Here is a 24,165-nt window from a genome sequence, read left to right as displayed (position 1 = left end):
TGAACTTGCTTTACAGTTGGTTGCCATTGCACAGCACTGCTTGTAACACTGCAAGTTCAAAGTTTGCATGGGATACTTTCAAGCAGTGAGCTGTTATTCATAATGAAAGTTTTATGTTCTTCTAAAAATCTCCTGATTTTAAGAAAAAAATCAGTTGCTGCCTTTTAAGAAAATGACTCCAGGAAGTTCTATACATCAAATATTCACCTATGAGACCTTTGCAGCTAAAATATTGGTATTTTATATATCTATAAATACACACATACTTTTGATGAGTTTTCTAGAGTTCACAGAATTTGAGCAGCAAAATTAGCTCCTGGCTCCTCTTACTGCCACTATTTTACACAAAGGAGTTTGAGAAAGAAAAAAAAAAAGAAAGAAAGAAAGAAAGAAAGAATATAAAAAAGACTCTACACAGTTGAGAGCAATTGAATTTTCAAGAGACAGTTGTACAGTTTGGAGTTACTGAAGCTGTACATGGTTGAAGTTCACCTCTTTAAAAGGGTGGAAAGCTCTCCCTGCCGAGGAGCGATGCACATCCACCAGCCCTGGGCATGCAGGGAGCCCAGCTCAGGGGCTGCTCAGCCTCTCTGGGACTCAGGGGTCAGCAGGTGGCTCTGGCTGTGCTGATGGACCAGAGACATCACAGCATGTCCTGGATTGCCAAGCTGTGGCAGAGGCTTTTGGTCAGGTGTGCAGCATCTGCAGTTATAAAAAAGACAGGCTTGGGGAAGCCTGGCTGGGTAATGATGACAACCAGTTTGTCCTCTTTTAAATACCAGCAACTTTTTCTTTCTGTTTTATATCTGAAGTTAATTTTTTAGAAGTTAAGTGCTTTTATTTTCCAACCTAAGACCCTCAAGTTCATAAGCATTACCCTGCTGAGGGAGGTGGATGGGAAAGGAGCCTTTTTGTTGCCCAGTTTTTTGCTGGCTCCTTCACTGAATCCTCCCCGTGGTGCTGTATGATTTTAGAAGACAGAGATGTCTTTGTTCCTGAGGCTCCCATGCAGTGGCCTTGCCAAGCTTGCTCTCTCTCAGCCATGCCATTTTGTGTGGTGGCCTGGAGCCCATACCAGTCCCATGGGCAGCATGCAGGACCTGCCAGTGGCATTTCTGCTGCTCTCCAGGACAGCACACCGCCTTAAAACAGCAGCTCCCTCCTTCCCTGCTAGAAATTAATCATTTCCTTTGCTCAGGGAAAAGCCCTTTGCCTCATGCACATACAGAGGCCACACCATGGGGTGGCAGAGCAGGGAGTAAACACTATTTTGTCAAAGCAGTGCAAGAAGTGAGTAGTCCCTGAGTGTCAGAGTGCTGCTGCATGCTGCTCACCACCTCCCAGGGCACCAGGGATGGGCAATTTAGTGAAGGGAGGTGAAAAGTGTTCACAGCTGCATGGGAGAGAGCGACCCAGTGCCCAGGCTGTGTAAGCCCATGGTAGCTGCCTGTTTGGGATTGCTGCATGGTTTCCTCACACTGAGCAAGCCAGGTGTTCCCAGCCTCTGGATGCAGATCCACACAAGCCACCAACATTATACATGCATGCAATGGTCCTGGCCAGCTGCCACATCTCATTTCTTGTGCTCTTCTCTTGCTTGAAGGAACAGGTGTCCTGATTCAATTCAAATGAGTCTGGGATAAAGCAGGGAAAATAGCAGCTCAAAGGTGTTCTCTTGAAGAGACATATATTGCATAGGAGCAGATACTCTGAAATTTTGTTCCCTGGGTGTAGTTCATACTTAAAACTCTTTAACTCATGCAAATTTTTCTCCTGGCCCACACAGTGTATTACATTGGATGGCTTTGTACTGACAGGGCTGGCTGCAAAAGCAGGGTGGAAGCTCACAGAGGACCTCAGATAAGACCAAAACCTTAAGCTGGAGTCTTTGAGATTTTTCCCAGTTTTCTCTTGAATGTTCCATCAGCTAAAAGCAGCAGATGTTTTTCAGAAGCCAAGTTTCCTGTATGTTTTGTACTTTTCTGATTTAAATTAGCCCTGTGAAGTTATTAGTGCTATCCTTGTATGACTTTCATTACCAGGCACACGCCCCCAAACTGCATCTCCGAGCTCCAGGCGCTCTGCCTGGCTGTGCCCAGGTCCTCTCCTGCCAGCCTGAGCCAGCAGCTGCCTGGGGCAAGCTGAGGGGCAGAAACCCCACCAAGAGGAGCCCACAGACCATGCCTTGTGGTCAGCCCGTGGTGCAAGGCTGACTAGACCTTCTCCAAGCTCCCTGGGAGCACTGGCACCCCTCTGTGGAGACTCACTGCCCACAGACAGGGCCAGGGATCCCCCAGGGTGGGTATTTCTCACAGCTGCAGGATGCCAGGCCCAGCTCACCTGCAGATGCACCCTCCAGCTTTGGAACAATTGCCATGTGGAACAAAGGAGGCCATCTCTGCTTGGGGCTTGCAAAATTCCACCTGAGGCAACAGTTTCATGAGATATGCTTGAAGTGATTTAACATCCTTCCAGCCTAAATCTCTATGGACATCAATAGCTGTGAATTAAATACTGGAATGGTACAGAGTTGTCATCATGAAATGCATAAGTGACGAGTGTTACCACTCTTAAGTGACAACAGGCCTGAACAGCTTTTATCTCCCTAGACAAAGACTCCATTACACAACAGAAAAAACATTCCCAAACAGACAGCACAGCCCCAAATAGCCATGATCTTACCTGTCCTACAGACAGATACCCTTAATGCCCATCAGTCTCTGTGGGATAAGCTTATCTTACATGGATAAAGCCATGTTGAAAGAAAACCTGCAGTGAGAAAGCAGAAGAGGTGAACAGCAAAGTCTTTGTTAACTGTATTTTGCTGTCTGTCTAACAAACACTAAGGAAAAAGGGTTTAAATGCTTTTAGCAGTTCTAGTGGCACCATTTGTATCCCAGTGCCAGCATTGCATTGGACAAACCTCAGATCCCTGGCATTTCTAGTAAAATTTTAAAAGGAAAAAATACTGACCCCCAAAAATCCTTTACATGTGACCTTTAAGGTCCTTTCAGCAAAAGGAAATTGTTCTAATGTTCAAAAACCAGTATTTTCTATTACTGTTTCCCTTATTGTACCTTCACCTCCTGCCATTTCTGTGGTTAGATTTTCTTCATCACCCACTCTGTGGAGGTGCCAGCTGTGCTGGGGGGCAGCAGCTGAGATGTGATGCATGAAGAATATGAAGAATTACCGTGAGCACAGCAGCAGAAAGGATTTGAGCACTGGATTGCAAACTGCAGCTGGCAAGAGTGGGATGGGGACTGGAGCAGGTGGACAGAAAAGTCATCCTCTGTTACACAAAGCAATGGATTTCAGCCTGGGCTGAACAGACAGACTCAAAATCCTTGAAGCAGCAGGACCTGGGGCTTGGCGAAACAGAGAGAAAATGTGAAGAGCAGTGTAGGTGAGAGGCAAGACAGAGCACTGTGCCCCTAGCAGAATTCAGCTGGCTTCACCTGTCTCCCCCAGATCAATAATTTAGGCAACAGAGCCTGCTCCATCACTGTAAAAGTCATTATAAATAACCCCTTTAAGTCTTCTCTGGTGAGCTTCTGACAGAGCAGCAATGAGGGTTTGCTGCCTGACAAGTTCTCAGGCCTCCAAAGGGCTGAAAGGTGGCAGAGCAGGCACAGCTGAAGGCATTTATGTGGGGGTTTCTGGCAGGGATTTTGTGGGCACATCACTCTGAGGGAGCACAGAGGTCACCAAGCTACTTGGAGAATGGATGAAGAAAGTTTATTCAGCATTTTGACATTAAGCAATGTGGCAAAGACTCAAGAAACTTCTTGGCCAAGTCCAACATCACTGTAGAATCTGTGTTTGCTCGCGTGGACTTAATGTGAACTCTGTGAAGTGCTTCAGCTTTGTCTCCAAGGCACTCTCTGTGCATGAGGGACAGAGCACGGATCAAGGTGGGGCTGTGCCCTGCTCCCTGCAGAAGCTGGCAGGAGAGCATCAGCTCCAGCTCCACGGCTCCCCTCCACTGTGGCTGGGCTCCTGCACGCGCTCAGCTTAGGAAAATGTTTCTTCTTGCTGGGATGGCAATAAACAGAGCACTGCTAGAGCCTCGTGGTGATGGATGCCTGCATGTCCACTCAGTGCTGAAGGACAAGCACAACACAATTCCTTTCATCCTGATATCATCTTTCTGGGTAAGCAGCAGCCCATGTTTAGTGGGATGCCAGGATGACTAATTCTGCTGGGGACTTCCAAGCAGAAGCTCACTGCAAGCCACAGCAGCTTGACAGAAGAATCTAGAAAGAAGAGCTGACTTTTGGGGCATAGACAGTGTCACAGGTACTTGTCAGAAGCATAGAGAGCTGGAGGAAAGAAAATGTAGTTTCTGCCATAAGCCTGAAGAAACCCTATACTGCCCACATAATGTTTTTTTTCTTTTCTGCTTGGTCATTGAACCAGTTATTGAGCTGCACCTACCTTGTAAACCACCTTCTGTTTTGCTACATTATATGCTCTTTCACTCTCCCTGTGATAATACTGGAGATGGTAGACAGCACTTCCCAGTCCATATGTGCAATTCCCTCTTCTTGCTGTTTCATTTTCAGACTGCTCCTTGGTTGATTCCCAAGCCAGTCCTCAGGAAGGTCACCAGGGTCTCTCACATCCCCATGTGTCCCTACTGTGGGCTTCCCACTCCTTTACCCTCCTCCCTCTGCCGTCTTTGCTCAGAAAACTGCTGTGGGGCTGGAAGGCAGCGGGGAGTGGTGAGGGTTCAGCAGGGTGATGATGCAGCCCAAACATTTTTCACTTTGGATCTTGCCTCAGATTTTGATTAGTCCTGCAATAGATGCCAGATGCCAAGTCACTTCATTGAATTGTGTATATAGAACAACAAAGCTTTTCCTTTCCAGCCTGCTTTAGCTTAACTCCAAAAGAGCAGGAGCAAAACCAACCATGAACTGCTCTTGCTGTGCAGAGCAGGGCTGGCTGTGTCCATCACTCAGCAGGGGTGCCTGTCTGCACAAGCCATGCTGCTGGCAGGGATGGGTAACTGGGATGTTCAGGGAACAACAGACACAGGATTGTCCAGAGAATGGCTGGTGAGAGAGGCTGCAGAGCAGTCAGTGCCATGGGTACAACAGCACAGTGCTGGCAGGGCTCACTGGCATGTGCTGCTCTGCTCTCATGGTCTCCCTGCACAGATGTTACCATGGTGGACAGGGATTCTGTTTCTTACCACAGATGCAAAGATTAGGATTTCCAAAATGTAGGTGTGTACAGTCAGGACATTTAAACACCTGTATGATATGCACTCTCATCACACAGATGTGATGCACACAAAAAGAAAAAAAAAACAAGTGATGCTTCTGTGTGGTGCACAAAAATTTGAACTTGGTAGGGATCTGCTGGGAAGTGACACAGTAGTCATGCTGTAGTTTCATATCTGGAGAATGACTTCTCTTTTTCAATAGATGGACTTGAAAAAGGAAAAAAATGGATGTTACAGATTAATAAGACACAGAGACAGATTTTATTTTGAACCAAAAGTTAAAATTTATTTGGAATATCAATATACCCCCAAAAAATAAAAATAAAAACTTCCTTTTATGTAATGAAATAGCCATTTGAAAATGGTAAAATAAAGATATTTATCATACTATTCTCTTCTAGTTATTGTACACATATTAAGGTTGTTTTTCTTTTTCTGAATATAAATCTAGCTTGAGCTTTAAGGCTCCAAAAAGCCTAAAGCATGTAGTGGCCCTTTTGAGAAAGCAGATAAGTCAATCAGAGCTGCATTTTTTCAGCAGACAGGCCTGTTTGAAGCTGTCCAGGACTGGACAGAAGGGAGATTTCTCAGGAAGGTCACTGTTTCAGGGAAGTACTATTTTATACCCATTGGGAAATACACTCTAACCCCTCTTCATGCAGCATTTTACATTATGATGTCCTGGGGAGGGCCCTGGTTACCCTTAGCTGTCAAGTTAATGTGCAGATCCAATCTTATTTCTGTTGGTACAGTTGATTCAATTTAAGAAATCAAATCCTACCCTGTGGTGTTTGCTCTGCTAGAAATTAAGTCAGTAACAAGACCCTGATCCTGCCTTTACCCCTGTAAGCAAAAGCCTGTGTATGGTGCACCGGCTGCAAGGGAGCGTTCATGATAGCAGGATCAGGGACTTGTCCTTTATCTTGCTTTTAATAAAATAAATGGAATGGAAAATGTATTGAAATAAAACAGTGGAAACCCACCAACAATTCTGAGTTACAAATCTTCCCTTGCAGAGGGCTCATTGATGCTGGCCTGGAAAATATGACTGAAGACCCACGTCAGAGCTGAGTAATGCCCTAGATGGTTCATGTCACCACTAAGCAAAAAGGGAATTTAGGTCTTACATCACCCTCTGCAACTGGGCTCAGTGGGCTGAAGCAAAGCTACCCGAAGTCATTGGACATCTCACCAACAATCTCACTTTAAGCAGGCATTGGAACAAGTCTTGAACTTATGCAGTATGGTCTGAAATTGGTTTTGATGTCTTCCTTGATCAAAGTAATCTTCATTACTCTATGTCTGTGTTTATGGTTTCTATACAAAGAGGCTGTACTTCTGCTTCTGGTCCTGAAGTAGGTTACGATAGGCTACGACTCCTAGAGATATTACAGCATTGCATTGCACTGCATTGCACCACTGCATTGCATCTGGCACTGCTTACAAAGGCTGCTGTTTCACGGTCACAAGAATTGGTTTCTTATGCTCTTTGTTGCCTGAAACCACCTGAATGTTGCCTGTACCCTAAGGTATGATTATTTTCAACTAAAATGTCCCAAGTTTTTACTTTCAGATGAAAAAAATAAAGTACACCCAGGACTTGAACAACTTATCAAACCATGGATGTTCCTCCAAACAAATCCACAGACCCACCTTCGCATTCAGGGAGCAACTGCCTAATTAACTTCTGCAGGAGGGACCCCTACATGGAAGATTTATTCCACCAGCCACCCCATCCTGAGCACCTGGCACTGTGCAGCCCACCCTCCTTCCACATTGCCTTTCCTCATCTTGGAAAGGAGTGAGTGTTCACCCTGGAAATATTTTGTCCTGGGATATGGAATAGATCTCCCTCTGTGTCTCTCCTGCAACTTGCGCGCAATATTCCATTCCTGCTACCTTGCCTGACTCTTTTGAGTGATTCCTTTTTGTACACTTTGGCCCTTATCTTGCAAAAAACCCGAATCATTTTACTGTGAGGTGCTGGTGAGAGGTCTCTTTTGGAGCCAGCTGCTCCTAGTTGGGTGTTATCGGTGAGCCCAGACATAAATCATCTGTGACTGAGTTACAGAAGGTCTGTAAGAACCAGGGGTTTCCTTCTCATCACAGGCACAGTTCAAGGAGGCTGCAGAATTATCCAAGTTTTTGTTCTTTCACTAACTAGTTTAAAATATTTTCCTTAAGGTGTTCACTACACAGAAGTAGTTTTAAGGAAGAGCCAAATTCTGCTGGCAGCTGCCTAAGCATAAATCCATACTGACCTTTCTGGTTTTATTTCAGTACATTGGATTATTGCATCAAAACATAAAACACAGACTTTAACGCTGGTAGAGTGACCTCATCAACAGTGGAACTTTCCTGACTTTTAACAGTGGATCCCATAACAGCATTTCTAGCATGTCTCACGCTTGTCACAGGTCCTATAATCCTCGGTAAATTTATATAAAGTTTGAGTTCCCCATGGCATGTGTGAACACAATAGAATTACAGATTTCTTTAAAATAATTAGGGAACAAAGAGTTCTGGTACTAGACAGAAAAATCTGAAAATATGACGCCAAGACTCAAGCCAGGGGAAATAAGTAGGACCCAATTAGCTGTTTGTATCTTGTGGCTCAAAGATTGGAACAGCAGGAGTACTGGTGAGGTGTCATTACATGACAAGCTCAGTGTTTAAGAATTTGCAAGTGGATCAAACGTGATGTCTAAATATGTTTCAGGGGAAGAAAAGTAAGAAAAACAGAGTCAGCTCTATTTTATATTTTTGTCAAATTCTTTAATGCCAGTTAGGCCATTTGGCTCCAGTGGAAAACCTCAGAGGAAAAGCCCACTGGTACAGCAGGGCCATAGGACCTGTGTAAATGTGTGTGCGATGTTCTAATTTCCTGAAGCAAATGGCAGTGTCACAGCCAGCTCCCAGTGTGACAACAAATGCTCCCTAATTTGTCACTGTACCTTACACATGTCTGATCCTGCTGCCACACCCCTACAAGTGTGCTTGTCTGCAGCCCAGTCACCTGCCAGTATGCCCCCTGCATTTGGTGCTCAGCTTCTCCTGCACACCAGGGGTGCATCTGCACTGCCTGCTGAGGAGGTCACTCGGGCTGGTGACTGCACTGGAGCTGCTTCCCAGGCAGCAGGGAAGCTGCAGCAGGGAAGCTGCAGCAGGGAAGCTGCCTCCCCCACAGCCAGCCTTGTCTGGGAGGGCACTGGGCATGGGAACGGTGCAGAGGTACCCATGAGGGCTTTGGGAGATGGGGAAAGAGCAGGTGAATTTCTTGCTCTGCTGAAATCAGTGTTGGCATTGCCAGCATTGCCATCCAGGACCTAGAAATATGGGGGTTTAATCCTATGCAATTAAGGAAAACAGAGTATGAAAGAGGGTTGATTGTTGTTTGCAACCCACCCTGTTTCATGCCTGTGTTAAAGTTGGGCAGCAAGTTCTTGCCATGCTGTGATGTCACTTGCCATCAATAAAGGTTTTGAGTCATGAGCCAAAAGCCTCAAATTCACAGGAGATATGCAGGGCTCCTTCCCCTCTGCTCAGATAAAGGCAGTCAGGCACACTGGCTCTGTTCAAAGCACAGCAAAGCCTCCACTGACTTCATAGAGTCCAAGAGGTCTGCTACAGCTTCAGCTCCAGACACTGGACCATTTCCAGCCCCTCTTGCTCTGTCTGAGAGACTTAAGACACATGGGACTGAGGCTCTAAATGGCACAATAGTGGGCTCCTACTAACACTTCATCAGCTAATTGCAGTTAACTTTTATTTTGCCTTTTCCACTCTTTACTGATCTTCTTAACCTGCTTTTTAGCCAGGGCAAAATTAAACATGAGGAAAAAGGCTTATTCAGCGTTATAATTATCTACTCCCAAGCTGTATAACAAAATGCTTTACACATTTAATTGGTTTTGTCTAATATTTCCACGTATACAGTAGTCCTATTAATGAGTATCATAGCTTCATTACTGCATATCACATTTTGCGATGGTTTGTACCATAAAATAATGTCAGCACATCAATAACTTAAATAACACAAATGTAAACTCATTTTCTGCTTGTTATAATTACGATTTGAGCCTGAAAAGGCCTTTGATTTGTAAGACCATTCACATAATATGGAATGTAACTTTATTTGTTTTTCTTTTGTATATAATGAGACACCGAAAGCCCTTGTCATCTCTTAACAGGATACTAAAGCAGCTCTGTTTCATGAATGACAGCACAATTAAAGCTAAAATCATAATTAAAGAAACCCCTTTGTACTGTACAATCTCAAATTAAAGCAAGAAAGATAATGACAATCTTTTGCATTAGCCAGGAAATGTGATTCTCTGCCACTGGGCTGTTTTTTGTTGTTGACAATTCACAGAATGTGTATATGGGTGTAGTTATAGGTGTGTGTATATTCTATGCAGAACAGCAGTCCCTATTTTGTTGATCTAGTTCTTCTAATTGTTTAGTTAAACTACCTAGCTGTTACAATTTAGAATACTACATTAACACATTTAACATCAAGTTTACATACTTGCGTCTTTGAAATACTAGGAACTTTTACACATTTTATTTGGCTTTGTAAGGACTGGAATATCACAGATAATGCAATCTACTTGTCTTTGAAAGAATATGGCTGTTCTCAACTAACTCTCTAAGGTTCAGAGTGAAATACATTTCTGTTTACATCTGTAGCTGACTTCAGAGAAGAAAGAGTGTCTTCTTAAGCGGTCAGTCTGATGTTACAGTACAGATTCTGCAGAGATATATTTATTTAATGAAAGATTACTCTCTCTGGACTTTAGAGTCAAGCTGTTGCAGCAAAATTACTTCATTTAGACTAATTTTTTTCCTACACAAATCTCAAGAAAAACCTGTTCCAGGTATGTTTTGTAGTAGTATCTCCACATGACCAGAGGAGGGCACTTTGAACATCTTTGCACCGCCCAGGAGGCAGATGCAGAAGCACAGTGATACCCAATGTCGCACAGTCCTGCCACCTCTCCCGACTCAGGCAGGCATCCTTGTGTCTGCAAAAACACAGAATCCAGATTGTACCACAGGGCTCTGTTCTGAAACCAGTGGGCAGATAAATCACTCTCTTCTCGCTAACTGCGATTTCTCCCGATTTCCCCCGTTTAATTCGGTGTTGCTGCGGGCTAAATTAAGAGCAATGGATAATTCCTAAAAATCTTGTGAGGGCAGTTGTCTCCCTCTCCTTTCTGAACATCCCTCCGCTATTAGCCCCTGGTAATTTAGCAAATATTGATTGATTTAACCCTCTATGACTTATCCTGCTGCAGAAATTCCTTGCCTTTAACTGAAAAATGCACTTGGAAATGCACTCTCTGAGATATGTATTGCAACAGTGCATCTTTTCACATTAAACTCTTGTAAAAATACTGCTCCTTTCCACCTTCTGAGGGAGGTCACTCTGTATCCCAGATCTGCTCTCCTGGCAGAGTACATAGCAGAGAAATCAATCTCTTCTCTTTTCCATACATAACCACAGTGTGGAGTTCAGCCAGTTTCCATGCAGGAAACATCTTTTTGGGCTTCATTTTGGCTGAAGGTATTAACCTTCTATGGAGAAAATTTTAATTCTGCAATCTTGTTATTATAGACAGATTTTTTTGTCACCTCTGCTTTTTTTTTTTTTGTTTTGTTTAATGCAGAGAAATTATTAGAAAGGATTTAGAAACCTTTTTTCTTTTTTTAAATAGAAGTCTCTCCTCCACCTTGGGGAAACACACTGCTTATTTAATGTACTTTTTTCTCCCCCCTTAACATTATTCCATTTCTCTTTTCTTCTTTCTTTTTGTATTTTTTTTTCTTGAATTTTCTCTTCTTTTCTCCTTCTTTTCTAGAGCAGAGAGGTACAAGAAGGAAGTTGTCTTTCATCAGCAGTCCTTTGAGATAGAGTAGAATTCAGTGAGTCCTCACCATGATAGGATCATAAACTTACTGGGTTAAACCAAGCTAACTTTCCCTAAGCTGCCAAGTTTTAGCTGCACCATACATATATGTGTTTCCTTGTGCCTTTTTTTTTCTTATAATTTTGTTTTTCTTGATGACCCTGAGCTATGGCTTCTCGTTTCTACCTCTAGTCAACCTTCCTTTCTTTTCTGGTTTTGCCGATATAGGCCTCAAAGAAAAAATGGCAGAAGAGCACAAAGTAGCTGAGGTACATGAGAGAGGACCAGATGATGTTCTGCACGTGGGAATGGCACTGGCCGTGCTGCATCCAGGAGAAGACCAGGTAATTGATCACGCAACCGATCAGCATCTGAGTGATCTGCGACAGGGTGATGAACATGGCGAACTTGCGCGAGACCCTGAAGCCGGCGGCCCGCAAGGCATAGTAGGAGTACATGACGGCGTGCACTCCGTAGTTCATGGTCATGAACCAGCCCCCGCCAGCCACCATGTCCTTGTAGGAGTACCAAGAGTAAAGTAACACTGTAATGTGATGGTACCAGTGTAAGAAGATGAGCTTCTGCTTCCTAAGAATAATGAATATTGTATCACCTGTAATGAAAACAAAACACACACACACACACAAAAAAAAAAAAAAAAAAAGGAAGGAAATGAAAAACATATCAAACAATTCCATAATTAATGTAATTAATGCAGTGCTCTCTTGCCTTCTCTTGCCTTTGCTGCTGCTGGAGTGTACACTACTTTAGAGCATGAAATCCACCTCAGCTCTAGATCTGAGAGCCTGTCTGAGAGCCAGTTTGGCTCCTAATCCCTATGCAATCTTTAGCAAACCAATGCATTGACATTTTCCTGTATGGATAACCCCATCTGAAAACTCCGTATGCGTACTTGGTAGCCTTTTGCTGCAAACATTTTCCACAAAAGTCTGGGGTGAGGTAGGTGGATGTAGGTGTAGCGACTCTTACTGTGAGACTGCCCATTATATACTGTGACTGGAAGAGAAATGCAGCTTGACAGAGAGCAGAAAACCTAGAGGAAGCAGCACAGTGTTCTCTGGCTCAAATGTCTAAGTGCAAACTGAACCTAGTTAAAATCACTAGAGCCTTTTGAAATAGTACAGAAAAAAGCTGTTGCATATGCAACTTACCATACTGAAAGAGATGCCTCCAAGAGGAAATTTGGGTTGAAACATTCTTTTTCTGCAAATCAATCTTACTATTGTAGACAAGTTAGTACTATTCATCTTTCTTGCTTTTTTTCTTCCGTCTGCTTCTCATATTGCAATGAGCATCTCAATTAGATTTATGGATATATATGTATGCTACTTGTTTTCCACTGTTATACACACAGTGTTTCCAAAAGGATCCCTGAGATTTGAACCTGGGGACTTAGTTTGGTGTGTAAGTATCCCAGAAAATCTAAGTCCTGAATATTAGTAATGGATGGAAGCAAAATTGCACTGTCTTCACAAGGTCTGCAATAAACCGTAACACTGCTGTTCGCTTCATTAACTGCATGATGTTGACTCATATTTTAATAAGTAATCATATGTTCAATTTATTGTTGCTGTGCAGTTCTAGCTGATGTTCCCCATTTTTAACAACTAAATTTCTGTGGGTTTGCAGCAATTTAAGCAGCAGGAAACCCAGGGATCCTGACACAGCAAGGCAACTGGTGTCTGTCTCATTCTAGTTTTAATGCTGATGAATTGCTGTCCCCCAATTTGCTGAATTAAATTACCTGCTGAAAGGTAAGGTCTCATTTTTGCTGTACACCTGAACACAGTGAGAGCTGCAGTCCTTTGGGGTTTAATAAGGACATCCTCTGAAATGAAAGCTGGAGGGCTGCTCCTTTCCATTAAACAATCCTTTCTTACACTAATAAGCCATGGATGAGAACACATGGAGCCTGACTTTCAAGACGGCTTTCACATGGATATCGTAAGTACCCTTGTCAAGAAACTGCTGGAGAGATATAAGTTTACAAAACTCAAGACTAGAAAAGCTAGGGATATTATGGGAAATTGGTTTCTACTTGGAGGAAGCAGGCAGCTACAGCTTTCATAGTCTAGGGAGGAAGCACCTTACTGCTCATAATTGTACCCCTAGGTGTGTATTAAGGAATGAAAGCTGCAGAATGGAGGCAGAGCCTGACTCAAAGCTTCTTGCTGACACAGCTGCTCTAGCCCACCCTCCACTTGTGTAGCCACAGGGTGTTACTGCCAATTATGCTACTCCTATTTGCCTGCAAGTAGCTCAGGAAAAGGTATGGACCAGATTGCTTTTACTTCTTGACTACACTGCTGTGTATAATCACTGCAGTTTATTCCTGGGCTAAAACATGTAGTTTGAGCTCGGTTATGCTTACTCAGTTTTTCTGAGACTTAAATGGGATTTTGACAGTGATGAGACTCTTCTTGTGCTGTCTGCATGGACATTTCTTCCCTCAAAATACACAAATGCATATGAGAGAAAGAGAGAGAGTACTCACCTAGTTCGGGTGCTTTGCTTAGCACGAATGCATATGCCCAGAATTTGCTGACAGGTCCAATGTAAAAACTCTGGTCACACACTGACTGTTTCAGGCCTTTGGTCATCAAAATGTACAGCATGTAAGCACCAGTTCGAACAGCACCGAATATACTTTAAAACAAAAAGAGAAAATTAGGAAAGGTCAGTGGACATTTGAAATCTATATGCCATCACTTCAAACCATTATGAGGAAAAGACCATAACTGTGCTGAAATAATAAGTTTGAGACAGCTTGAAAGTTGAAGAAGCTCTGCTGGCTTCTAGGAAGTTACTCTGAACTCAAACCTGTAAACTGGACTGCAGCCACATCTCCTGGTGCAAGTCTGGAATGCTAACATCAGTGTTTTTTATTTCATTACCACAGGAATGATCCTTCAGCTTTCAGGAGCAGGAAAACATTCTATTTCAGCTCAAATCAACATGTAGAGTTTTGATACTGATGGTTGGGAAAATACAAGAAATGGGTTGATAAAATGTTGTATTAGCAATATAATCAGGACCAATTCACTCTTCTGGTTTCCTCAGAGTTTCCTCTCATCTCTCCCTGTATTTGTTACATCCACAGGAGCCATACCTAAGCACATAGATTTTGATGAGGAATCTCAGTCAGAGCCACCGTTTTGGTGCACATGCTTGACTTCATCCCTGAACAGGTCATTGCTAACAGAGGAAACAGGTAGTTAAATCAAGCTGTAAACAGCAGATGCACCTTCACCTCATCAAAGTGAGATGCAAGATAACAGTGTTCTGTAAATGGGAAACTTCAACAGATTTGTAACAGTATTAATTACTGCAATTACAGAGGGGATAGGTTGACATCCAGCTCATATCAGGAACAAAGGCTTCTGTCTCACGAGCAAGGAGCTCTGCAGAAGGAGATTTGCCTATTGTTTTATGGCAAGAACATGCCTACCCATTGTCTACTACTGTAGCTTGGAGGCCCCACATAAGTTGTGATGAATACTGGGTGAAGGGAGTAGCTTTCAAAAAGAAATAGAGCAAAGACAGATACAATCTGTCTAGGGGTTGAGTATATCTTTCTTTATGCCTACATCATACATCCTCATCCCTCTACCCAGCTCCATCTTATTTCCCCTCTAACTTCTTTGTGACCTTGCCCTAACCTGGTTCCCACTCTGCCTCACTGTCATTAAATGGCAGCAGGCAAAACAAGCCACCTAAAACTGGTGTATAAATACATGTGGGTAATGCAAGCTACCATTTATGCAAAGTGTGTGAAAGAAAGAACTGTTCTTCTGAAGTTGCAGGTTCTCTGTTACTTGCCCTTTTCTTGTGAAGTCAGTATTCTGTAAAAAGCTGCTGTTTTACAATCATCAGGCAGCCTCAAAAGCTGAGTTTGATGGCAGTTTTTATGCTTCTTGGTCAGACTAGATGGTTCTAGCAAGCCTACTGCACATTAAAACTGCTACCTAACTTACATATAATATGCACTGAGTATTCAATTTCCAAATCTGCAGCATTGCTACACCCAGTAAAATCTGCCTGCTGCTAAGGAACAATGCAGCTTGCTCTCCCCTGTCCACTGCATGGAACCTGCAGCCCAGTGAAGTGCCACAGTGCCTGCTGCTCTTTGGGCTGTCAGTGGCATCACAGATGGGGCTCTACAGCCAGGTCATACCCACAGAGGTATGCTGCATCCTGGCTCCTGCACCATTACCTTCTGATGCCTGAGGTTTCACTGCACCATCAGGAAATTCAGACGACTGTGAGCTCTTACAAAGCTACTATTATTATCTGCTATTTGCACAGTGGTATTTGCTCATTGGGTCTGCTGCCAGATGAGTCCTCTTGTGCTATGTGCAAGTAAAAAACCACCCTGCTGTGGCTTCCAGGTGTGCTGAAGAAGTTTAGCTGAGTCTGGGTTTCCCATTAGCATTGCCCAAAGCAATGCACACATTCCCAGGCTTAGGCAAGAGAGCCACTGCAGTCTCCCATGTTCACCCACCCCTGCATGCAGAGGAGACAGTGCAGAGCTCTGAGCATCCACACAGCTCACAGTGCATCCTCTCTCCATATAGGGTGGTTTCCACCCAGAAATGTTCTCTCAGCACACTTTTCTCACGTCTTTCAGACATTGGTTATTTAAACTCAGCAGAGTGCCAAAACCTGCAGGAGGAGTTTTGAAATGAGGTGCAACTCATTCTGTCTTTAAACACCAAAGTCTTCTCTTTGGTGTTTAAAGCTTGCCCTTTTTTTTTTTTTTTTTCTTCTCAGGAACTGCATCTCTCATTCCCAGAAGAAGACCAGAGATCCTGATAGAGATGTGATCTGATCACTTCCTGAGGCAGTGAACTCCTCAGGCTAGCCAGGGCATGCTGCTGCCTGCTCCTTTGTTTTGGGTGGTTGCAAAACTGGGTGGAGGAAGATCAGGCAGAATACCTAATGATACACTGGTTTCTCCCATTAGCAAGTATCTCAGTGCTGACATTAAAATGGGGGGAGAAAAGGAAATTTTAAATAATGAAATCAAATAGCTGCAAGCAATATGTCTTTCTCTATAAAGAAGCTGTATTGCTTTTCTAAAAAATTGTTTGCTACTAAAGAAAATTCTGTGCCATGAACACAAATGCAAATGAGAAGAACACTTGTTGGAGCAGCAGGCAAACAATGATCTAACTGTGATTTGGTATGGACACCCAGGGATCTAACTCAGAGTGCTAACAGAGACAGAGAGTCTCTGCCTGGGGGGCATTACAGTGTCCCTTTGCTGTCTTTGAGATTATATTGATGTAATTCTGCCTTTCTTTCCATTTAGCAGCTACTGCAGAGCTCTCCTTGGAACACACACACACGCTCACTCACTCACTCACTCACTCACTCACTCACTCACTCACTCACACACTTTTCTACAATTCCTCGGGATGGTGGCATCCTTTAGTTCCATGACTCTAGAAGTGACCCCAATTACAGGTCTACATAGTGTGAGTCAAACTAATCTGTATTTTTTTTCTCAATAGAAACCAAGTTACATTTTCACATAATTCACCAAGGAAGGCTTGATGCAAAGGAAGGATAGCAAACTCCAAGTAACTGATTCGATTACCTAAATAGACACTATGAGCAGGTAGAAGCTTTTGAGAAGTGCTGCATGCCAAAACACTGCCTTGCCAACAAGTATCTGCCACTCCAGACTGAAAAAGATCTAATGCATGCCTGCAAATGTGTCTTGGAGCCAGAGAAATAAGCCTGCTTTCTGTGCCTCTGCCACTTAATCTTGTTTGTTCTGTAAGGTAAAATCAACCAACAAATTTGTATCTTGCAAAGACATGATGTGCAGCAGAGTGATGACATTGCTTACTCAGTAAATCACTTCTGCTTCATCCTGTCCTTGCCCTGCTCTCTGCTGTAGCTTTTGTGAGGTATTGAAATGAACTGCTTACCAAAGCAGTCTGTCTGGTAGGAATCATCTGCAGGGATTTTCAAAATAAGGTAGCAGTGAATTACTGTACAATTACAGTCTGTACAATTACAACTAGAGAGACTGATCAGAAACTGCATCATCTAATGCAGCTTTCTTATCTACTCAGGCTCAGAGTGCCCTACATTCTCCTCCCTTCAGGCAGTGACTTCTCTGGTAAGTTAAAAAATGCCCAATTGATATTTTAGTCTCCATAGTATTATCAAAATATATCCATGAGTAAAATACAAACAAATATTTCACTGTCTCAAAACACTGACCCTGGCTGCATGCCAGATGCCCACTAAAGCTGCTCTATCAATCTCCTCCACAACTGGACAGGGGAGAGAAAATATATCAAAAGGTTCCTGAGCTGGGATAAAGGCAAAAAGAGATCATTTACCAGTTATCATCAAGGGCAAAACAGAGTCAACTTGGGGAAATTCCTTTATCACCAATCAAAATGAGAAATAAAAGCTAAATCTTAAAAACACCCCCCATCTTCTCTTCTTCCTGGGTTTAGCTTTACTCCTGAATTCTCTACCTCTTCTTCCCCAGTGGCGAGGGGAGGAGAGAGATGAGGAATGGTCCTCCTGATACCAAAACCTGGCCACAGAAATCCAGTACTCAGAGGACCTCAAAACACATCCCATGTATGGGTTATGTGCAGAATTAAGAAGGGCTGGAGAGCTGGCTGGAGAGGTGGGTAGACAATGCAGGTGTTATTGTATGAAGACTATTGCTACTTTCTGCTGTCTCCATGCTACCTGCCAGTAGGGAGTGAAGTGTGTTTTTGTCAAAAGCCCACGTGAGTAGCAGGTACCTCAAGCCTTCAGTCCAGCCCCAGATGGCACTGCAGCAGGCTCAGCTCCTCCTCACAGTGGATGTCACTGCACATTTTTGCTAGGGCTGCTTTCTATGGAGACACATCCCTGCACTTGGCTCCTGACACTTCTGGACACTCCACTCTAGGATCAACACTGCGGAACTGAGCAGGGAATGTGACTTGCAAATAAGAACAAATTTAGAAGCGCAGCACGAAGTATAGCAACATGTCCTAAAGGATAATCACAGAGTGGAAAGTCTCTGCTCTGACTTTAAAAAAACTTAACCAAACAAACCATGCAAAGTGTATATGCAGTGCCCAGCTGGTTCAACCAGTCTCTGAGGTGCTGGACTACAGTGTGCTGTGGGTGTGCTGGGCTAGTCCAGCAGTGACCCAGCCAGCTCCCACAGGTCCAGCTCCAGCTCCCAGCCTTAGGCCCAGCTGGAAAAGAGAAAAAATATTAATTCTGCCCCCACCTGCTGTCATGGTGACTTACAGGAGTTCTGGCAGGTAAGTCTGTGCCCTGGAAGTGCAAGGCTATGGCAAAAAGCACAATGTCCTCCTTTGTGGAAGCCACATCAAGCAGACAGCGTCCTGGGAAAGCAGCTGAGATGACCACACTGACTGCAGCCTGCTTGTACCATAACAGCAAGAAAAGCAGGGAAGCAGGTTCTTTAGTTGTTTGTTGACTCTTTTTCCTTTTTTTTTTTTTTATTTTAGCATGTGAAATATTTACAGAGGCAGCACTCTGAAATGTCTAAAGGGCAGCAGGTGAAGAATGTGGAGCTTCCTACATCTTCCTCCATGAAAAATCAAACCATGTTCACCTTCCTGTTCTGGTCAGCAGCAGTACCTTGGCAGTCATTCCAAGCTTTCCTTCTGCTGCTGAAGAGTTATAACATAATAAAATGGCCTTTCTGTGCCCTTCTGATTTAAATCCCACAGTCCTCAGGAAAGAGGAAGGAGTTGCACTGCTTCAGCACAGGAGTGTGGGAAGTACAGTGACCCCTCAGTCTGTCAGTTCCAAGCAGCAAGACAGTCCTGAGAGCACACCTGGAGGCAGCAGTATCTGTACAAAGGGGCAGCAGAGTCCTTCTGTGCTTAGCCAAGCAACAGAACAAACACAAACTATGAACCAATGCTGGGAAAATGCAGGGAGGAAGCACATATCAGAAACAACTCTCTGAAAAGAAATGCAGCTTCATAAAACACTGCTGAAGTCCCCAACAGGACAGTAGTCAAGAGAGTAAAGAAACTCAGGAACTCCTGGTATTACCAAGCACCATGTACCAAGGTGGGTGCATCTCCATGTCAAAGAACACCTCATGTCATTCAGTCGTTCCCTTGCTGTGCTTTTAACTCATTTCTAAAAACAAGTTTGCATTTTCAACATGAGTGGTAGGTTTGTTTTGCAGTTCTCTGGAAGTACTTATAGTTTTTCTTCTCTGCCTGGTAAGGGTGAGCTTCTTTCCAATCACTCACTTATTCTGCAATCTCACAGTACCAGCCCATCAAAGATGTGCGCCACAAAAATAACACAGCAGACAGGGCTAGGTGACAGACTTCTTAAGAAACTGACAGATTTTGTTGCTGAAAATTAAATTTTGTAGGAGATTTCTATTGGTCCTATAAGATTTCTATAAGACCCTGCTTTGGCCATGTGAGAAATACCAGTAGTTTTGGCTGACTCAATAGACACTGGGGCACCTCCAGAGGATGCTGGCATTGAAGGGGGCACTTGCCAAACAGCAGAGAAAAGGGTTTTTCTCAAGTTTTGTATTATTTTTTCCTAAGTGACTGGAGATAAAGTTGGCAGACCAGTGTTGGGAAATGGCCTATTTCAGGGGGGAAGGAGATGACAGTTCCTACCTAGCAAACAGGGCAATTCTGGGAATGTGCATTTGTACGGCGACCACATTGTGAATTCTGAGTTCTGGGAATATGCATTTGTATGGCAACCACATACTAAATATATATTTACAGCTGTACTGTAGAAAGATAAACCTAAACTATTACCTGTGTAGACAGGTGGGGTAGTCAGATCACAGTGTGCTTGCTGTATTGCTATTGCTGTGGTGATTATACTATCAGCCCAGTGGGAAAGATGGAAGATTTAATGAACCATTGGCCTGCTCCTAATCTAAAATCTGTCTTTATATTTTGTGGTAGTTTCAGGTCCCCTAGGAGCAGAGTACTCTGTGAAACTGCTAATCTTAATGGCAAAAAGAGAAGGCAGTCAAATGAAATTTTAGAATTTTAGCCGTTAAATCAGAATGCTTATGGGAGTCTGTCCTCATCATCTGCAAAAAAAAAAAAATAAGGAACTGCATTTTTTTCAGTTCTCCCAGGATGTGGCTATAGAGCGACTAGCTTCTTTTTAAAGTTGAGCAATACCAAAAGGGAATGTCCAGGTTAAAGCATTTATCTGGGTAATGACAAATGAGGAAAGGATACACTACAGTCTGGTTTGAGCTGACCAGACTTATGGACCAACACCCTACTGACTTTTACTGGTGCCTGGGCGCTTATTCAAAGATTATTGTTCCAAAAACTTTTGTGGGCAGATGTGCCAGCCTGTTTCAAGGCTGGGAAATGAATTAAGACCACAAGAGTAGCCTCCTTAAGAGTCTTTCTGACAGAGACAGCATTCCTTCCTCCACTGATAAGGGATGGTCACACACCAACCTTCCAGTGTACTGAAGCAAAGGACAAGTGAGAAGTATGTTTCCTGGCTAATTAAGTTTCCTTAAACTTTTGGTGTGTCCATGGGCACATGTTTACAGGTATCACTGAGAGAATGTGGGTTCTGTGAGCCCCACTTTCTGGGGGATTGACGTGTGCAGGAACATGGCAAAGGGGCAACACAACCCATGAGAATTTGCAATTGTTTTGATCTGATTTCTGATATCCAAGCTGCTCTTGGGTGTTTGTGGATTGGTTAGATTTCATTGTAGGTGTTCCTCCACTTTTTTTTTTTTAATGAATCACCTCTTATGTCTTGTTATGACTTTTTTCCACTGATGGACATATTTGGCCACATCTGGCCAGCTCTGCAGGGGGAAGGGAGGAGCAGCACGGACTTCACTGGACAATGTGCAATATGTGACGGTGCAGTACTAAAAAAAAAATAAAAAAAATTGGGTTTTCCAGAGAGGAAAATATCTTGGAACAAAAAATTTATGGAACAAATCTTCTAAAAGAGAGAATGATTCAATTATGCCCACAAAAATCTTAATATATAGTGTCACGAAAAGGTTGTCAGACCACCTAAACGTGGTCTCAGATGTGACTCCTGTCGTAGTTTGTCTTGATAATATTCAATAAAATTTAGGTCACATAAATTTCATGAACTGCTGTAAGTCCTGGATCTTCCTGTATTTAAACTGGTGTAGAAATTACATGGTTTCTTTAGACTTACCTTTGATTGCAAAATCATGATATTTGTACTGTATGGTGAAAAGCCGATCATTAAGCACAAATTAAATGTGACCAATGACTGAAAGCTATCATTTGACTGTTGTTCCATGTAGTGACCTACGTGGCATTAATGGCTCTTATTTTGATTTCACAGAGTTAATGAGATCTGTTGTTAAGTCACTGCAAAATAATGAGTCCTCGAAAATCACAAAAAACAGCCTAGAAAATGATCTGGCACCCAACATCCTAAAAGGTCAATGTGACACAAGGGCAGTCTATACAAAATATTAATTTGTATTAATAATTGACTAGAAGAACCAGCTTTGTAAGTGTGTGCCTAGTTATTAAAAATATTTTGCTAGGTTTGTGGGAGAGTGTTTAACTTTCCAAACAAAATTAATCAGTCTCTTGGTCCGTGAAGGATACACAGCAATATAGTACTCACAAAAAAGTCTGAAAAGAATGGTACTGAGTATGAATTTGGTCACTCTTAACTCTAAATGTAATATTTTTGAGGTGTTTTATAAACATTTAAAAGATAGCACTTCTTAACAGTGAGTTATGTAGAAATCCTGGAAAGACACTTCTTCAAATCACAGCTGCTGAACTCAGCCCAACTGTTATTTTGTAAGAAATGGCAAACAAAATTAATGCAATTAGGTTGTTGTTTCATCATCTTTCAAGATTTCCAAAGGGCTTTCAAGCAATGCCAAGGTTAGTGATGAAGAGGGAGACCTGATCCTGCAGAAAGACTGTTCTAAGACATTTGTAAAGCACTTCTCTGTTTTACCTCCTAGAACTGATCCGATACCTCCCCAGAAGGCTCTGCCTCCTTACTGAATCCACTTCAGATGAAAAGAGCATCTCAATTCTCTCCACCTTTCTCTGCCATTCCAAAATCTTGGTCTTCTCTGCTTTCCAACAGCCAAGACCTACCACCTCCAGCCTGGGCTGTCCCAGAGTTACCAACCTAAATAATATTCAGGCCAGCAACTGCTTTAGGTCAGACAGTCCTGCGTGAAGAACTGCTAGGTACAAAGCTGTTCATGAGCTGGGGTCTACTCAGGTAACTTCCTTCAGACTTCTGTCTGTGTTGACATCTCCAAGGCCTTTAACATTTTGTGTAGGAATTCCTCACAGAACTTTATGGACTTTACTTATGTGATAGCCTTGTAAGGTAGTTAAGCATAAAACCCATTTCAAAGAGAGGTGAGGCAAACTGAATTTTACTTGTCTTGTCAAAAATCTGTATCTGAGTTGGGACAAGAAATGATGTGCAACTTCATGAGTCCAAGGCTGTGGATTGAATCCCTGTATGGGCCATTTATTTAAGAGTTAGACTTGATGATCCTTGTGGATTTCTCCCAGCTCAGGTTATTCTGTGAATCTGTGAGCTGTGGTTCATTGCCCTACCCATGAGGTCTGTTTGATGTAAGGAGAAAGAGGTCTGACCTCACTCTGTATCACTGAAAACAGTATAGCTGAAATAACAGTAAACACACTCCACTAGGAGGAATTTTCTTCAGAGTCCTTTGACCTACTACAGATTTTCTTTTAACTTTTTGAAGTTGCTCTCTAAACCTTCAAGTCCAGAGTCCTTCATGTTAATTACTCAAGGTACACCTATACCTTTCAAGATAAACAGTTTATAGACATAAAAGCTATTAGCACACCTCTTAACAACACTTCATTGCTTGTACATTTGATATTTTGGCAGCACACTTTCAAGATCTAAAAATACAGAGTGCTGTGCAGAGACACACAGTGCAAGTTTACAAAGCTGTGCTGTCCTAGAAACACCCAACAGCTGAAAACATTCTGACCTAGCCTGAACACCAGATGTGCCTTCCACAGAGGCAGTCAGACCCTTACCTTCCCTCTGTTTTCCCTTAGAAAGGACGTTAGGCAAACACCAGGGTAGATTTGGCCTGACACAGCTGGACAGAAGTGACAGAGTATGTGAACCTACGAAATGAGTTTCAAGAGCTTCTGCGCTTCTACCTCTTCCCCACTGTCACACCTCCTGAGTTTGCACAGGACCAGACTGCAGCAACTGACCTTAACTGTAGCAGAAAATACTTGGATTTTCTCCCTTATGGAAGTTTTGCAGCTGTTTTAACTACTGTCATTGTTTTGCACCAGTCAGCTCCAGAATAAAATCAGGTATGGATCAGAATCCATGATGGGGTGTTTAACTGCTTGTGACATGAGCAGATACACAAGTGAAGTGGAAAATTCAATGCCAATATTCTTAAAAACTCCTGTTCTCCTTTACTTATGCCTTCAATTGATAAAACTACAAAAATGGAGTTTTAATCCTATTCATCAGCAATGGAGTATGTGGAAAATCCATTTCTAAAAGGCTTCTATCCAGCCACATCTATGAAGGAAATGCTTGAAGACACAACCATTGAGTCAACTATGGACAAAACCAGAACCCTTTCACTGTAAAATGAAAAAATCTGATTATTTCAATCTCAGTCTTTCAGAGGACTGCTTCTTTTTGTATGTCTCGGATTTAGGAACATTGTAACATTACAGAGCACCTAAGCTGAACTCCCTTCTGCTCTACATTGTTTGCATTTCACTGGGAAAAAAAAATCACACTGGCTATAATTTTCTCACACTTTCCTTTAAGAAAAGTAATTTTGGGCACGGATGTGAAAAAATGTTACCAAGTTTTCTCTGGTGCTGATGAACTATGGTGCTATTTACATGCTCATTCTATATCTAGCAATTTTAGTGTAAAACTGTCAAAACAAAGAAGGAAGTTGAAGTTTTTGCCACCATATTTTACCCCTCGTTAACT

At 42.8% G+C, this 24,165-nt stretch overlaps 1 protein-coding gene across 1 annotated transcript in view; it reads right to left on the bottom strand.

Moving 5' to 3' along the window:
- Window positions 1-5,489: 5,489 nt before the first annotated feature.
- Window positions 5,490-24,165, bottom strand: part of ELOVL6 (ELOVL fatty acid elongase 6) — a 79,280-nt gene continuing 60,604 nt past the window's right edge. Inside the window, exons 3-4 of the mRNA XM_036382110.2 lie at window positions 13,655-13,806; window positions 5,490-11,752 (exon numbers count right to left, since the gene is read on the bottom strand). Of these exons, the coding sequence (XP_036238003.1) occupies window positions 11,328-11,752; window positions 13,655-13,806 (577 nt within the window). The 3' untranslated portion in view covers window positions 5,490-11,327. The remainder of the gene's footprint in view (window positions 11,753-13,654; window positions 13,807-24,165) is intronic.

The sequence above is a fragment of the Molothrus ater genome, chromosome 4 (genome assembly GCF_012460135.2).
Source record: "Molothrus ater isolate BHLD 08-10-18 breed brown headed cowbird chromosome 4, BPBGC_Mater_1.1, whole genome shotgun sequence".
NCBI lineage: Eukaryota > Metazoa > Chordata > Aves > Passeriformes > Icteridae > Molothrus > Molothrus ater.
Note: the sequence above shows the minus strand (reverse complement) of the source record. Positions and strands in the feature narration are given on the sequence as shown.